The 11,415-nt window shown below is 55.2% G+C and overlaps 2 protein-coding genes across 2 annotated transcripts in view; both read left to right on the plus strand.

Moving 5' to 3' along the window:
• Positions 1 to 2,415, plus strand: part of SRRM3 (serine/arginine repetitive matrix 3) — a 34,030-nt gene extending 31,615 nt beyond the window's left edge. The window contains 1 exon segment of the mRNA XM_039848929.1: positions 883 to 2,415. Within this exon segment, the coding sequence (XP_039704863.1) occupies positions 883 to 1,251 (369 nt within the window). The 3' untranslated portion in view covers positions 1,252 to 2,415.
• Positions 2,416 to 9,111: 6,696 nt separating this feature from the next.
• HSPB1 (heat shock protein family B (small) member 1) lies at positions 9,112 to 10,590 on the plus strand. Its single transcript, XM_039849128.1, has 3 exons — positions 9,112 to 9,604; positions 10,124 to 10,187; positions 10,279 to 10,590. Exons 1-3 carry the CDS (start codon positions 9,235 to 9,237, stop codon positions 10,466 to 10,468), a joined length of 624 nt encoding a protein of 207 aa, XP_039705062.1. The 5' UTR covers positions 9,112 to 9,234; the 3' UTR covers positions 10,469 to 10,590.
• Positions 10,591 to 11,415: the final 825 nt, after the last annotated feature.

The following is an 11,415-nucleotide window of genomic DNA, read 5'->3' on the forward strand; positions in this document are numbered from 1 at the left end:
ACTGATGGTCTGATTCTCAAACTGGCCCTTCCTAGCCCTTGATGATAGCATTGCCTCCTCCCCTCACCCCAGAGCTAGAGACCAGACTGCCAGACTTGGAACACCCACCCCCAGACAAGTCACACAGCCCACCCAAATGCCAGTGGGTCCTAAGATGGCCGACCCACACACACCCTACCTGGCACCCACCTCAGCCCCTCTCCCAGGCTGCCTCCTCCTCCTTCCACTAACGTACACTTGTTTTCTTCCTCAGAATTAACCCCACGTGATGGGGGCATTGTCGCCTCCTTAACTACTCTCTTCTTTTTTCTTGGTCACAGCCTTCTGGCTTCAAACTAACTCAGGGGCTGGCGGGAGGTAGCTGAGTGAGGAGAGGGGGACAGTGGGGCCTGGGCTGGGCTGTGGGCATGGGTAGCAGTGGCCAGGGGTCTTTTCCTTGTTCCTTTAATTTGACCTGAAAAACCAAAACCCTCGATTCTGTCGGAAATAGAGGAGCAGGGCTGGGTCATATCCACAAACACTTCCATGCATAGAAGCCGCTGCTTAACTTTGTTGGTGTGAATTGTCCATATTTAAAAGTTTCATTCATTCAACAAATATTTATTGAGCACCTACTCAGGTCAAGCTGAGATTCAGCCCCCTTTCCCTGCAGACAAGCGAGGAAAAACAAAATGATCAACATGAAATTGGCAAGTGACCACTAATTGTCCAAACCTGTTGGAGCGGGGGAGGCGGGGGTACTCCAAGGTCAGGGCTCAGGGGAATCTGAGGCAGGGAAGCCCTGGCCACTGCTGTGGAGGGGCTTGGAGCCTGAGTGAGGGCCCAAGATGGGCAGAGCTCAGGGCCCTGGATGGCCTGTAATCAGCTTTTCCCTCCCGGCAGTGCCCGAAAGCGGCCCATCCCCTACTATCGGCCCAGCCCCTCATCCTCCTCCAGCTGCCTGAGCAGTGACTACTCAAGCCGGAGCCCCAGCCGCAGCCCCAGCCCGGGCCACAGTCATGGAAGCTACAGCAGTCGCAGTCGCGGGACGCGAAGCCGCACATGCAGCCCCTCCCAGACCCCCAGTCCCAGCTACCACAGCAGGAGCAGCTCAGAAAGTGGGGGCTTCTGAGCCCAGACAGTCCCAGCTTGGTGCCCACTGGCACAGTAAGAGGCGAGGGGTCAGGCCCCAGGACTCATGGGGGAGCCTTCACCCCACTACTACAAAGAGGTCCCAGGCCCAGGGAAGACCTTGAGGGTGGGCGCCCGTAGACAAGGAGGAGCTGGGTTCTGCTGCTTCTAGAGGGTCCCCACCCCCACCTCCTGCCAGCCCACTGTATACAGGGAACAAAGAGCCTTTCGAACACAGGGATCGCCCTGCCCTCCTTCCTGCTTAATGCACTAGGCTGGAGACCTCAGCTCAATGGACCCAGGGACACCTCTGAAGGTACCAGTCCTAGGAGCCTCCCTTACCTACTCTGCAGGGCCCTTGGCTCCTCTCTATCACTGGGCGGACAAGGAGGTAGGACAGCAAGCAGAATCTAAGTTAGAAGAAAGAATAGCGTAACCCTTGGTGCACAACCATCCAGGCTGGGGAGCTGTTTCCTTCTGAGCTGGCTGCAGGAGGACCCTGGCTGAGGGCTGGAGGCTGGCCCCACAGCCTCCCTAAACCCCTCCCCTGGCCCAGGAGTGCCAGAGTAGGTGGGCCCCTAAGCCCCAACCTGAGAGTCAGGGATCTTAGTCTTGGTCCCACCTCTCTTCTTCAGGTTAGACCCTCTTCTCCAGCCCGCACCCCATGCCCTGGGCTAAGGCCACAACAGCCAGGCCTTCTGCATGACAAGAGGTGGGACAAACAGACCACAACTGCATCTGACCCTAAGATCAAAAGGGGTCCAGGTAGGGTGGTGGAAGAGAGAAAGGCTGGAAGAGGAGCCTATGAGAAAAGGAAGAAGCAATGCAGCCCGATGACTAAGCAGGCCCAGGTGTACCCGAGTGCCCCTTGTCTGAGACATGGGCCGGATGGCAGCACGGAGTCAGAGGCATAGGATAACATGTGCTTCAGGCTTGCCCAAGGGAGAACTTCCTCCTCAGGGTTTGACAGGGAGGTAGTCAGCCAAGGCTTCCCAGAGAAGGGTGCTACAGCCCTTGGGAGAAAGGGTAGGATCTAGACTGAGGGCCTTGACCTGAGGCATCAATGGGAAGCAGTAGCCTCCAGCCCTCCTCTGCTGCTCCCAGCCCCCTCCTCCTGGGGCCCTCAGGGATCTCATGAAGTCTTCCTTGGCCCAACAGGGCAGATGCCCTGGGCTCCAGTGGAGGGAGGGGTCTGGGGTCTGGTCCGGGTTCCCCATCTCTATTTCCTCCTCCCTCTTTCTCCGCGGTGCGGATAAAACTTGGACTCTAATAAAATACTCGGTGCCAGGATGGCAGTTGGTGAGACCTGGCCTCTGTGGATTTGGGTACCTGGGGAGTGTGGGGAAGGCATGGGGTCCTGGAGTCCTTCCCTCTGAGAAATAGACTTAGACTCCTCAGGAACCAGAGCCCAACACATCCATCCATTTCCCCCATCCCTCAACCTCCATGCATGAGTCTGAAGAGACTGCAGCTCTGTGGGAAGGAAAACAGGGACCCAAGAAGACCACTCCCACTCCCCCCAACTCCCACAACCCCACTAGCTTCAGCAGTGGATGGGGGTGGAGAAGAGAGAGGAGGCACTGGGCGGACACGCAGGCCCCTCCCTATAGGTGCAATGTTCCAGAACAACTAGAACATAGCTTAGAGCATCACGTGGCTGTGAATCCGGTCTCCTACTCTTCCTAGCTGTGTGACATGCAGGGCTGAGAGGCAGCAGAAAGGAAATACTGTCCTGAAAGCACTAAGCACCAGAACTGGCAAAGAGTGAGTATTCCATACATGGCCACTTAAGGAAAACAGAAGGTATCCGGCCCTGGCTGGGCACACACAAGGATGGGGCCTGGAAAGGGAGAGTTTAAAGTGGTGGGGTCTTTTTTTTTTTTTTAAACAGTTACTCAATTGTATTTCTTTCCTTTATATATATCTATCTAAACAGATACCAAAAAAAAAAAATCTCTTCCTTCTTTTCTCTTAGAATGGTTTTTAACCATGTTTTGAATCAACTGCTCTTTGAGAATCTGATGAAGATTGGGAACCCTTTCCCCAGAAGATGTGCACATGCCCCTGATTTGGCATACAATTTCAGAGCTCACAGATACTCTGAAGCCTTTAAGGTCCACAGGTTAAGAATACTGGTCCACTTCTGTTGAGGGAGCAGCTGACATGTCCCTGGCTCCGGTTTGCATGAGCCACGGTACAGATGTCCTTGGTCTGGTCTGGTTGCCACAGCAGGGGAGCTCCTGAAGCCTACGGCTGTGTCAACATATGACCTCCTCTCCAGTTCCTTTTTCTTCCAACTGTAAGGAGCACCTGAAGGGGCCTTTGGCCAGTGGCTCTGTTTCTGATCTGAGGAAGCTGTTCAAAGAAGCACCTGTGTCTCTTTAACCCTTTATACAAGCTCAGCAAAACTGAGCCTCAAGCAAGCAGTTTGAGCTATAAGGAGTACACACTGGCCCTGCTCTGGAGATGGCACCTCCTGGGCAAGGAGCATGAAAAACACCCAAAGGTGGCCATAGAAATTCAGCCTGTCTCACACAACCCATACCTGCTCCTTCACTTCCCTATTCCATTCCTCACTGCTCAGCCTGATGCCTTCCCCGCTGCACCCTACAGCCAGGCTGCCCCCAGATGGTGCCACTTCTTTCTTTCTGCCCCGCCTCCATTCCTGATTGAACAATCCAGGGCCTTCTCACCAGGACCCCTCCCATGCCTACCACCTGCTGCCTTGATCTTGCCCCCTCCAATCTATCCTGCTCTATCTAAAATGCAAATCCAACCTTTCATTCACTCATTCCACACATACTTATTGAACATCTACTGTGTGCCACACACAGTCCCCTGGCTCTGAGGACACAGTATTGAATTGATGAAACAGAACTTTCTGCTCTGTGGACCCTGCATCCTATGACTCTGTTCACCAGCTCGTAGGGCTCATAAGACCTTCCAAATGGCTCCACCTGGAATGGCCATCCTTTCCTCCCGCCAGCCTTCCAACCTCCTCTCCCACCACTGCCCTTTGACTCCAGTATATCCCAATCCAGATGACCCTCCTCCCTAGGTCTCGCAGGCATGCCCCTTCCACCTCCACAGGTTCAGGTGAACTCATGGTTCAAGGCCCAGCTCAGCTCCTTTCTACCCCCAAGAGCCTTCTGGTCCCCAGCTGTGGTGGCCACTCCTGCTTCTGGTTTCTTCCGGTGCTGGGTCTGTTCCTGCCATTAGGGCCTTAAGCTCTTGTTCCAGTTGTTTGTCGGCAAGTCTCTCCCTAAATCTGTGAGTTTCTGAGCCCAGGCCATGCCATATTGGTCTCTGTCACCCCAAAATAGGCATCTTTGAAATGTTTGTCGAATGAGTAAATGAGTGAATGAGAAAGCCAAGGAATGAATAGTTCCAGAAACCCTGGGGAAAGGTGGGGTGCAAAGGCAAGGTGTGGTGGCTTCAGGAAGACACTAGAGGGCGATAGAGAGAGGAAAAACTGCCAGTTGTTATTAGGCAGGAGGGGCACACACTGGCCTGGCGGGAGAGGAGAGAGCCCTGGGGGAGGGTCCATGTCAGCCTGGAATCCTGAAGCTCTTGTCCTCAGTGCCCTCCCTGGCTATTTGGGGAAGCGACGTGAGTTCCCTGGGGAAAGACGGGGAGGGTACTAGGGTACCAAGCCCCTGTAACTCCCATGGACTGAAGGTTCGGCCTCTGCTCAGTACCTTGGGAAAAGGGAAAAATACTGCCAGGAAGGCAGGCAAGAAAACAGGAAACTCCAATTCTGCAATGGTAACAAGAAGAGGGAGAATAGATGGGGGTGGGGAACCGTTTCAGGATGTGGACCTTTGGGATGCCGTAAGTCCTCTCCTGATCTCTGTCTCCGCAGATGGGGGCTACAGGGACCACCCGCATCTTTCCCCTCCCAACATACGCAGCAGCCGGGAGGCTGGACAGGGCTTTCCTGTGTCCTTTTTCCTTAATTGGTTTCCTTCAGCCGCAGACCCACAACAGCAAGTCACGAGTGCGCATGCCCATTTGGGTGTCCCAGCTGGCATCCGCCATCCCTTGCCTCGCCGAGGTGCTCTTGGAAGCCCTCTGGCCTCTCACCAGCCTCTCTCAGCCGAAGGTGTATTCAGCAAACTGGTCCTAACACCAGGTACCTGCTCTTCCTTCTCCAGGCCCCCTACCCCCTGAGAAAGGCCCTCAGGACACCTAAGACATGAGCCTAAGGCAGGGCCTCCCACCTCCACAGCCACCACAGGGGACACCACATCTCCATGTCCTCCCTCATCCACTCCCTCTGATCACCATATGCACATCGTCTCTGGCAGCATTAGGGGGCCTGGAGGAAGGGGGAAGAGTGGAGGAAAAACTGTTGATTCATGGCACTGGAAGGAGTCCAGTCGGCTCATTGTACAGATGAAGAAAATGAGTCATGGGAGCCGGCCACTGGCCAAGGTCACAGAGTCAGAGACATGTAGATCCCCAGACTCCCAAGCTAAAACAGATTCTTTCTGCTGCAGGGGTGGGAGAGGCCAGAGGAAGGGTCCCCTCCCACCTGGCCCCTCCCTGGCAACCATTCTGGGATGATGGAGGTGAGGTGATCTGAAGGTCAGCCAGAAGCCAGAGGCCTAGTGGGTGGGCAAGCTGGAAATAGGTTTTTGGAACTGGACTCCTAGAGGGGCAGTGTCTAGATGCTTCCAGAAAGATCTAGTGCCTCCCACCCCTAAGAGTTCGAATTACCACTGCCCACATTTTCATTTCCCAGCAGGCCCAGCAACCAACGCAATCTGCAATGTGTCATCTGTCAGACTTCTCCAGGGAGCTTGAGCAGCTGCCTGAAGACTCTCGAACTTTCTCTGAGGCTGGGCCAGAGTAGGAGGGGCTGGCTAAGCCACAGTTGGCAAAGGCCAACCAAGGGTGTGGCTAGTGTGGCCAAGGTCTCGGGCACAGTGCCAGGCTAGGAGGCTGGTCTTTGAACTGCTACAGAGTACCCCAGACTCTGGGGCCAAGGATGAGGGGAGGGGCCCCTCTAACTAAAGAATCTCAGACCCTGAGTGCCCACCTCCCCTCCCCATTGCCCTGCCTCCCCCATTAGCTTCTGGGAAATCCCTGGGGGTGGAGTCAGTTCTCTTAATCTCAGAAAAACTACCTCTGACAGCTCAGTGCCTAGAATGCTAGGGCAGAAGACTATCAAAGAACATTTGGGCAGGTGGGCAAGTGAGGGCTGACATCCAGCCTTTGCTCCTCTTGCCAAGCCTTGTGCCTGGTTTCAGGGTGCAGTCTCCTGGAGGAAGAGCACCTGGTCAGAGCTGGAAGGACCCCGGAGAGTCTGTCTCAATCCTCCCTGTCCAGACGGGCAACCCTTAGCTTCACACTTTACATACTCCCAGAAGTCCACAGCCCGCAGCCCTCCCTGGACTGTCTGGGAAGTCTCTCCCCCACCAGACAGAGAGTCAGGGGGTCTGAGTTCCAATCTTTACCACCCTCTTACCAGCTTTGTGAACTTGAGCTACTCTGACTCTCAGTTTTCTCATCTCAATAATGGGATTCTGATAAGATACTTGAATGCACTGAAATGCATGCAACTGGATAATTCTCATTAGTCTAAGTTTCGATATCCAAAATTAAGGACCTCCTTAATAACGATTAACTTTATTGAGCACCAGGCACTTTGAGTGCATTATTGCATTTTAGATTCACCACAACCCTGCCACATTTTGCAGATGGTGACATGGGCTCAGAGAGGTCACCAGGCCAGGGAACAGCAGCACCCAGATTCAAGTCCAGCCTTGTCTGACCCCAAAACCCAGTTTTTCCCACACCCCACCCCCTCTTACCATGACCTAGAGCCATTCATGTCCCTTCCCTTGTGACTGGCAGAGTGACTTAAGAGTCCCTCAAGAACTGGTCCTCTGAAGATGGATGTGAATTCTCTGTTCTGCCTCTCCCACCTGCCATGAGCAGAGCGATGAGGTTGCTGCACCTTGGGTTGCACAACTTCCCCTAGCTGGGGCGGTAGGAATGGATCCTCCCCACCTGGTTTCAAGCAAGATGAAGGGAGCCATGAAAGGAACTTGTGTTTACGAAGTGCCGGCAGCCAGGTAGGCAGCCCCCACCCAGAGCGTGGCTGGGCCTGGCAGGGCCACACCTGAAAGCATCCATGACCACACCTGACAGCTCCCTCTAGGGTGGGGCACCTGGGCTCCAGTCTGGGCCAAGGTGGGCGGACAGGGGTGGATGAGGGCCCTCCTTGGCTCCTGACCTCATTCCGACTTTATAGAGCAGGGGCGGGTGGGGCTGCAAGCCCCAGGGAGCCAAGGCCTGAGACTTCCTGAAGCTGAGACCCTTGGGGGTCAGCAAGTAGCTCTCAGCTGAGACCTACTGGGCTCATGACATGATCCAGCAAGGGAAATGGGGACCCCTGTCCTGTCTGCCTCCCACCCTTAGCCCAAGAGAGCCCCAGGTGCTCAGGGGCCTTTCCAAAGGTGACATCGGATTCATGGCCCTGATGGGGCACAGGTGGGTAAGAAAGGCATCCAGGAGCTCTCTCTCTTGAAGAGGAAACTGAGGCTCCAAGAGGGCATAAGACTTGTTGTTACTCTCAGCTCATTGAGGTAAGTAGCCTGGAGTCTGGCTTCCAGCCCCTCAGGTGTCCTGGGCAGGGCAAGTCTCCCTGGAGAACTAGCTGAGTACAGCCTCAGCCCAGGAGAAGGGCAGCAATCAAGGTGGGTCTCAGAAAGAGAGGAGGTAGGGAAACTCCAAAGGAGCCCCTGTGAGTAAGAGCCCTGAGCATTGGAGAGGCAAGACGCTTACTCTGCTGGTGTCTTACAGGAGACAGTGGGCTGACTCTGAACCTCGGTCTTCTCATCTAAAAAGGAGAGATAGTAAGATATAAGTCAGAAAAAGGAAGGCTAGACCAGGGTCATACCTATGCAGGCAGGAAAAAGGGAATGTTAGAATTATGGCAGAAGCCTAGGGGCCCCAACTTCTACTAGAGGTGAGAGATGAGGACCTGGATCCCATAAGTTGTAAGATAGGAGGGGTCAAGGGGCAGGCCTCGGGCTCCAAGCAAAATTGAACAAACTGTACTACCTGAAGCCCCCTCTCCTTTTGTGCTGTGGGAAGCAAAAACAAAAGGGGCTTTGAGATCATAATCAGGAAAAACGGAAACTGAGGCATAAAGAAAGGAGGGGCCATGCCCCCAAATCACACAGCAAGTCAATGGCAAAGCCCAGACTAGATTCAAGGTTGCTGCTTTTCAGCTTCTCTATCTTCAAGGAAAACGAGATATAATGTGGAGATTGACAATAACCTTCCTTCTCCTCCGCTCTAAGTATTGGGCTTAGGCTTCCTCAACTGGGCCAGCCCCACTGCTACGGGCAGGGAAAAAATGGCCAGACCCACGCACACCTCTCCTCCCTCTTCGCTCTCTTCAATTCCTGGTCGATAATAATAATAATTAACGATTATGATGTACCAGGCCCTGGGCTAAAGTCTGTGCATGCATTAAGTCACTGAATCTTCACACACACCCAATGATGTAAGCGTTATTATATCATCATCATCATTTCCTTTTTCCAGATGGGGAAGCTGAGGTAGACAGAGTCTAACTTGCACAAGTTATTCCAATTACTGGCAAAACCGGGATGTGAATTCAGGCAGTCTGGCTCCAGCATCTACACTCCTAAAAACCACACCAGACTGCTTCTTAAAACATTACTTCACAGACACCCTGTTTCAAATCTCGGCTCTGCCACTTCCTAGTCATGTGAGCTGGGACAAGGGGCCCAACCTCTGTTAGCTTTGTCCTCCTGGACAAAATAACGGGACTGTCCACAGCGCTTCAGCACCCAGGCCTGTGAGTGTCCAGCAGTGGGCCCTGTATCAGCCTCAATGCTCCGGTCATTTGTTTTTCTAAAACAGAGAAGGTTCCAGATGTGGGCAGAACCTTCCTCGCCCCAGCCCCGCCCCCGCCCCCGCCCCGGTATGCAGGGGGAGGGGCTTCCCCCAACCCGTCATTGCCATTAATAGAGACCTGAAGCACCGCCTGCTAAAAATACGCGGCTGGAGCCGCATAAAAGCGCTGCCGGCTCCAGTGCCCGATATGCCTCCGAGCTTCAGCCAGACGTGCAGAACCGAGCCAGCATGACCGAGCGCCGCGTGCCATTCTCGCTCCTGCGGAGCCCTAGCTGGGACCCTTTCCGCGACTGGTACCCGACTCACAGCCGCCTCTTCGAGCAGACTTTCGGGATGCCCCGGTTGCCCGAGGAGTTGTCGCACTGGTTGGGCCAGAGCGGCTGGCCGGGCTACGTGCGCCCTGTGCCCGCGGCCGCCGTCGAGGGCCCCCAGGGCGTGGCCGCGCCAGCCTACAGCCGCGCGCTCAGCCGGCAGCTCAGCAGCGGCGTCTCGGAGATCCGGCACACGGCCGACCGCTGGCGCGTGTCTCTGGACGTCAACCACTTCGCCCCCGAGGAGCTGACGGTCAAGACCAAGGACGGCGTGGTGGAGATCACTGGTGAGCTCTGGCTCCTCGGGAGCGGAACTGGAGGGGCGGAGAGCCTGGGCGGTGAAAAATTAGCCTTCTGGCCCTGCCCTCTGCCTGTGGGGATGAGGATAGCTTCTAAGGGAATTTTCGGCCCCCAATACACTCTATTGGGGCGGGGGGAACATACCCTTTCAGTGGAGAGCCCTCAGCCTCCACCTCCAAATGACCAGTTTTTTCTACGCCTACCCGCTCCCCATCCTGCGGTCACTGTGAGGATAATGGCCTCCTCCGGTGCTGTCTCTGCTCCTAGCCCGAGTCTGTGGAGGGGGCGTGTGCGTATGCTGGGCACTGCGCCACGACCTCTAAAGTTCTCAACCTAATTGGCCAGAAGATTCTGAGGGCCCTGGACAGTCCGGGGGTCCCCAAATCCCTTTGCCAGTTCGGGTCTGCCTTGAGTCCAGGCCACCAGGTGGGTGGGGCGTGTTTGGATGTGGGCCGGCCAGAGAAGCGGCCCCTTCCGCAGTCTCTGACCTCCTTCCCCTCCCGCAGGCAAGCACGAAGAGAGACAGGATGAGCACGGCTTCATCTCCCGGTGCTTCACTCGAAAATACACGTGAGTCCTGGCCACAGATGGTGGGGGGGCTGGAGGAAGGCACAGTGACTCACCTGTGTGTGACTCTTGTCCTTTCTCTCTGCATGTCCAGGTTGCCCCCTGGTGTGGATCCCGCCCTGGTCTCTTCTTCCCTCTCCCCTGAGGGCACACTCACCGTGGAGGCCCCAATGCCCAAGCCAGCCACCCAGTCTGCAGAGATCACCATCCCTGTGACCTTCGAGTCTCGTGCCCAGCTTGGGGGTCCAGAAGCTGGGAAGTCCGAGCAGCCTGGAGCCAAGTGAAAGCCTTAGCCCTTCTTCGAACCCCTCATTAGCCATCACTGACCATCCCCACCTGTCAGCCTGTATGCTCTTTTGATACATTTATGCTGTTTTTCTCAAATAAAGTTCAAAGCAACTGCCTTCTACTGCTTCAAACCCTGGTGTGTGGAGGCCTAGGGGTTGACACCATTTGCTGACTCACATGTTCCTCACATTTGCTAAGGGCCTGCTGTGTACCAGGCCTCATGGAGGGCCCTGTGAGTACAACGGCGTCCATTACAGACCACAGCCCTGCCCTCCAGCCCCACATCCATTAAGAGAGAAGTAATGATTGTAACCAGCAATTAAAAACCAAAGGACCAGGTGTGAGAGTTGGGAAAAACCGGGGGTGGCACCTGGCCCAGGCTTGGGCACTCAGGAACATCTACGCTGGGGTCAGGTGAAGAAAGACAGCAGGGCTGTGGGAGGGGAGCCTCCTGGGAGCTCAGAGTCCCTTAATGACTTTATCATGACTTTATTATCCTCCCAGAAAGAAACAGGACCATGTAGACAGCATGGGAGGTGTGGCAACTCCGGGTGACTTTCTGAGGGAAGGTGGGCCTAGTCAAAGGACCCCATCCCCCTGATGCCCATGCATGCAGGATGGAGCCTGGGCTCTCAGGCCGGAGGGTGCCCTAAAGAGAGGGCACTGTGGCCTAGGCTTCGGTAGAAGAAAGGTAGAGACCCTGACAGGGAGGGTAGTGGCCCCAAGAGGGCCTGCCTTGACTGGCCTAGGCAGGAACGGTCACACCCACGTTGGCTCTCTCCTTTGTCTGCCCTCGCCCAACCCACCACCCTCTCACTCGGCCCAAGGAGGGTTTGGAGGGACTAAGGGAGGGAGAAAACAGATGGGGACTTTGGAGCCCAGTCTCAAGTCCCCAAGAACTTGAGAGACCCAACACTGTCTATACAGACACGGTCACAGAGCC

The sequence above is a fragment of the Pteropus medius genome, unplaced genomic scaffold (assembly GCF_902729225.1).
Source record: "Pteropus medius unplaced genomic scaffold, Ma_sr-lr_union100, whole genome shotgun sequence".
Lineage (NCBI taxonomy): Eukaryota > Metazoa > Chordata > Mammalia > Chiroptera > Pteropodidae > Pteropus > Pteropus medius.

Coding starts and splice junctions, on each gene's coding strand:
- HSPB1 (XM_039849128.1), top strand. CDS start 9,235: ATGACCGAGCGCCGCGTGCCATTCTCGCTCCTGCGGAGCCCTAGCTGG. Junction 9,605..10,123: donor CGGCGTGGTGGAGATCACTG/GTGAGCTCTGGC, acceptor CCCCTCCCGCAG/GCAAGCACGAAGAGAGACAG. Junction 10,188..10,278: donor TGCTTCACTCGAAAATACAC/GTGAGTCCTGGC, acceptor CTGCATGTCCAG/GTTGCCCCCTGGTGTGGATC.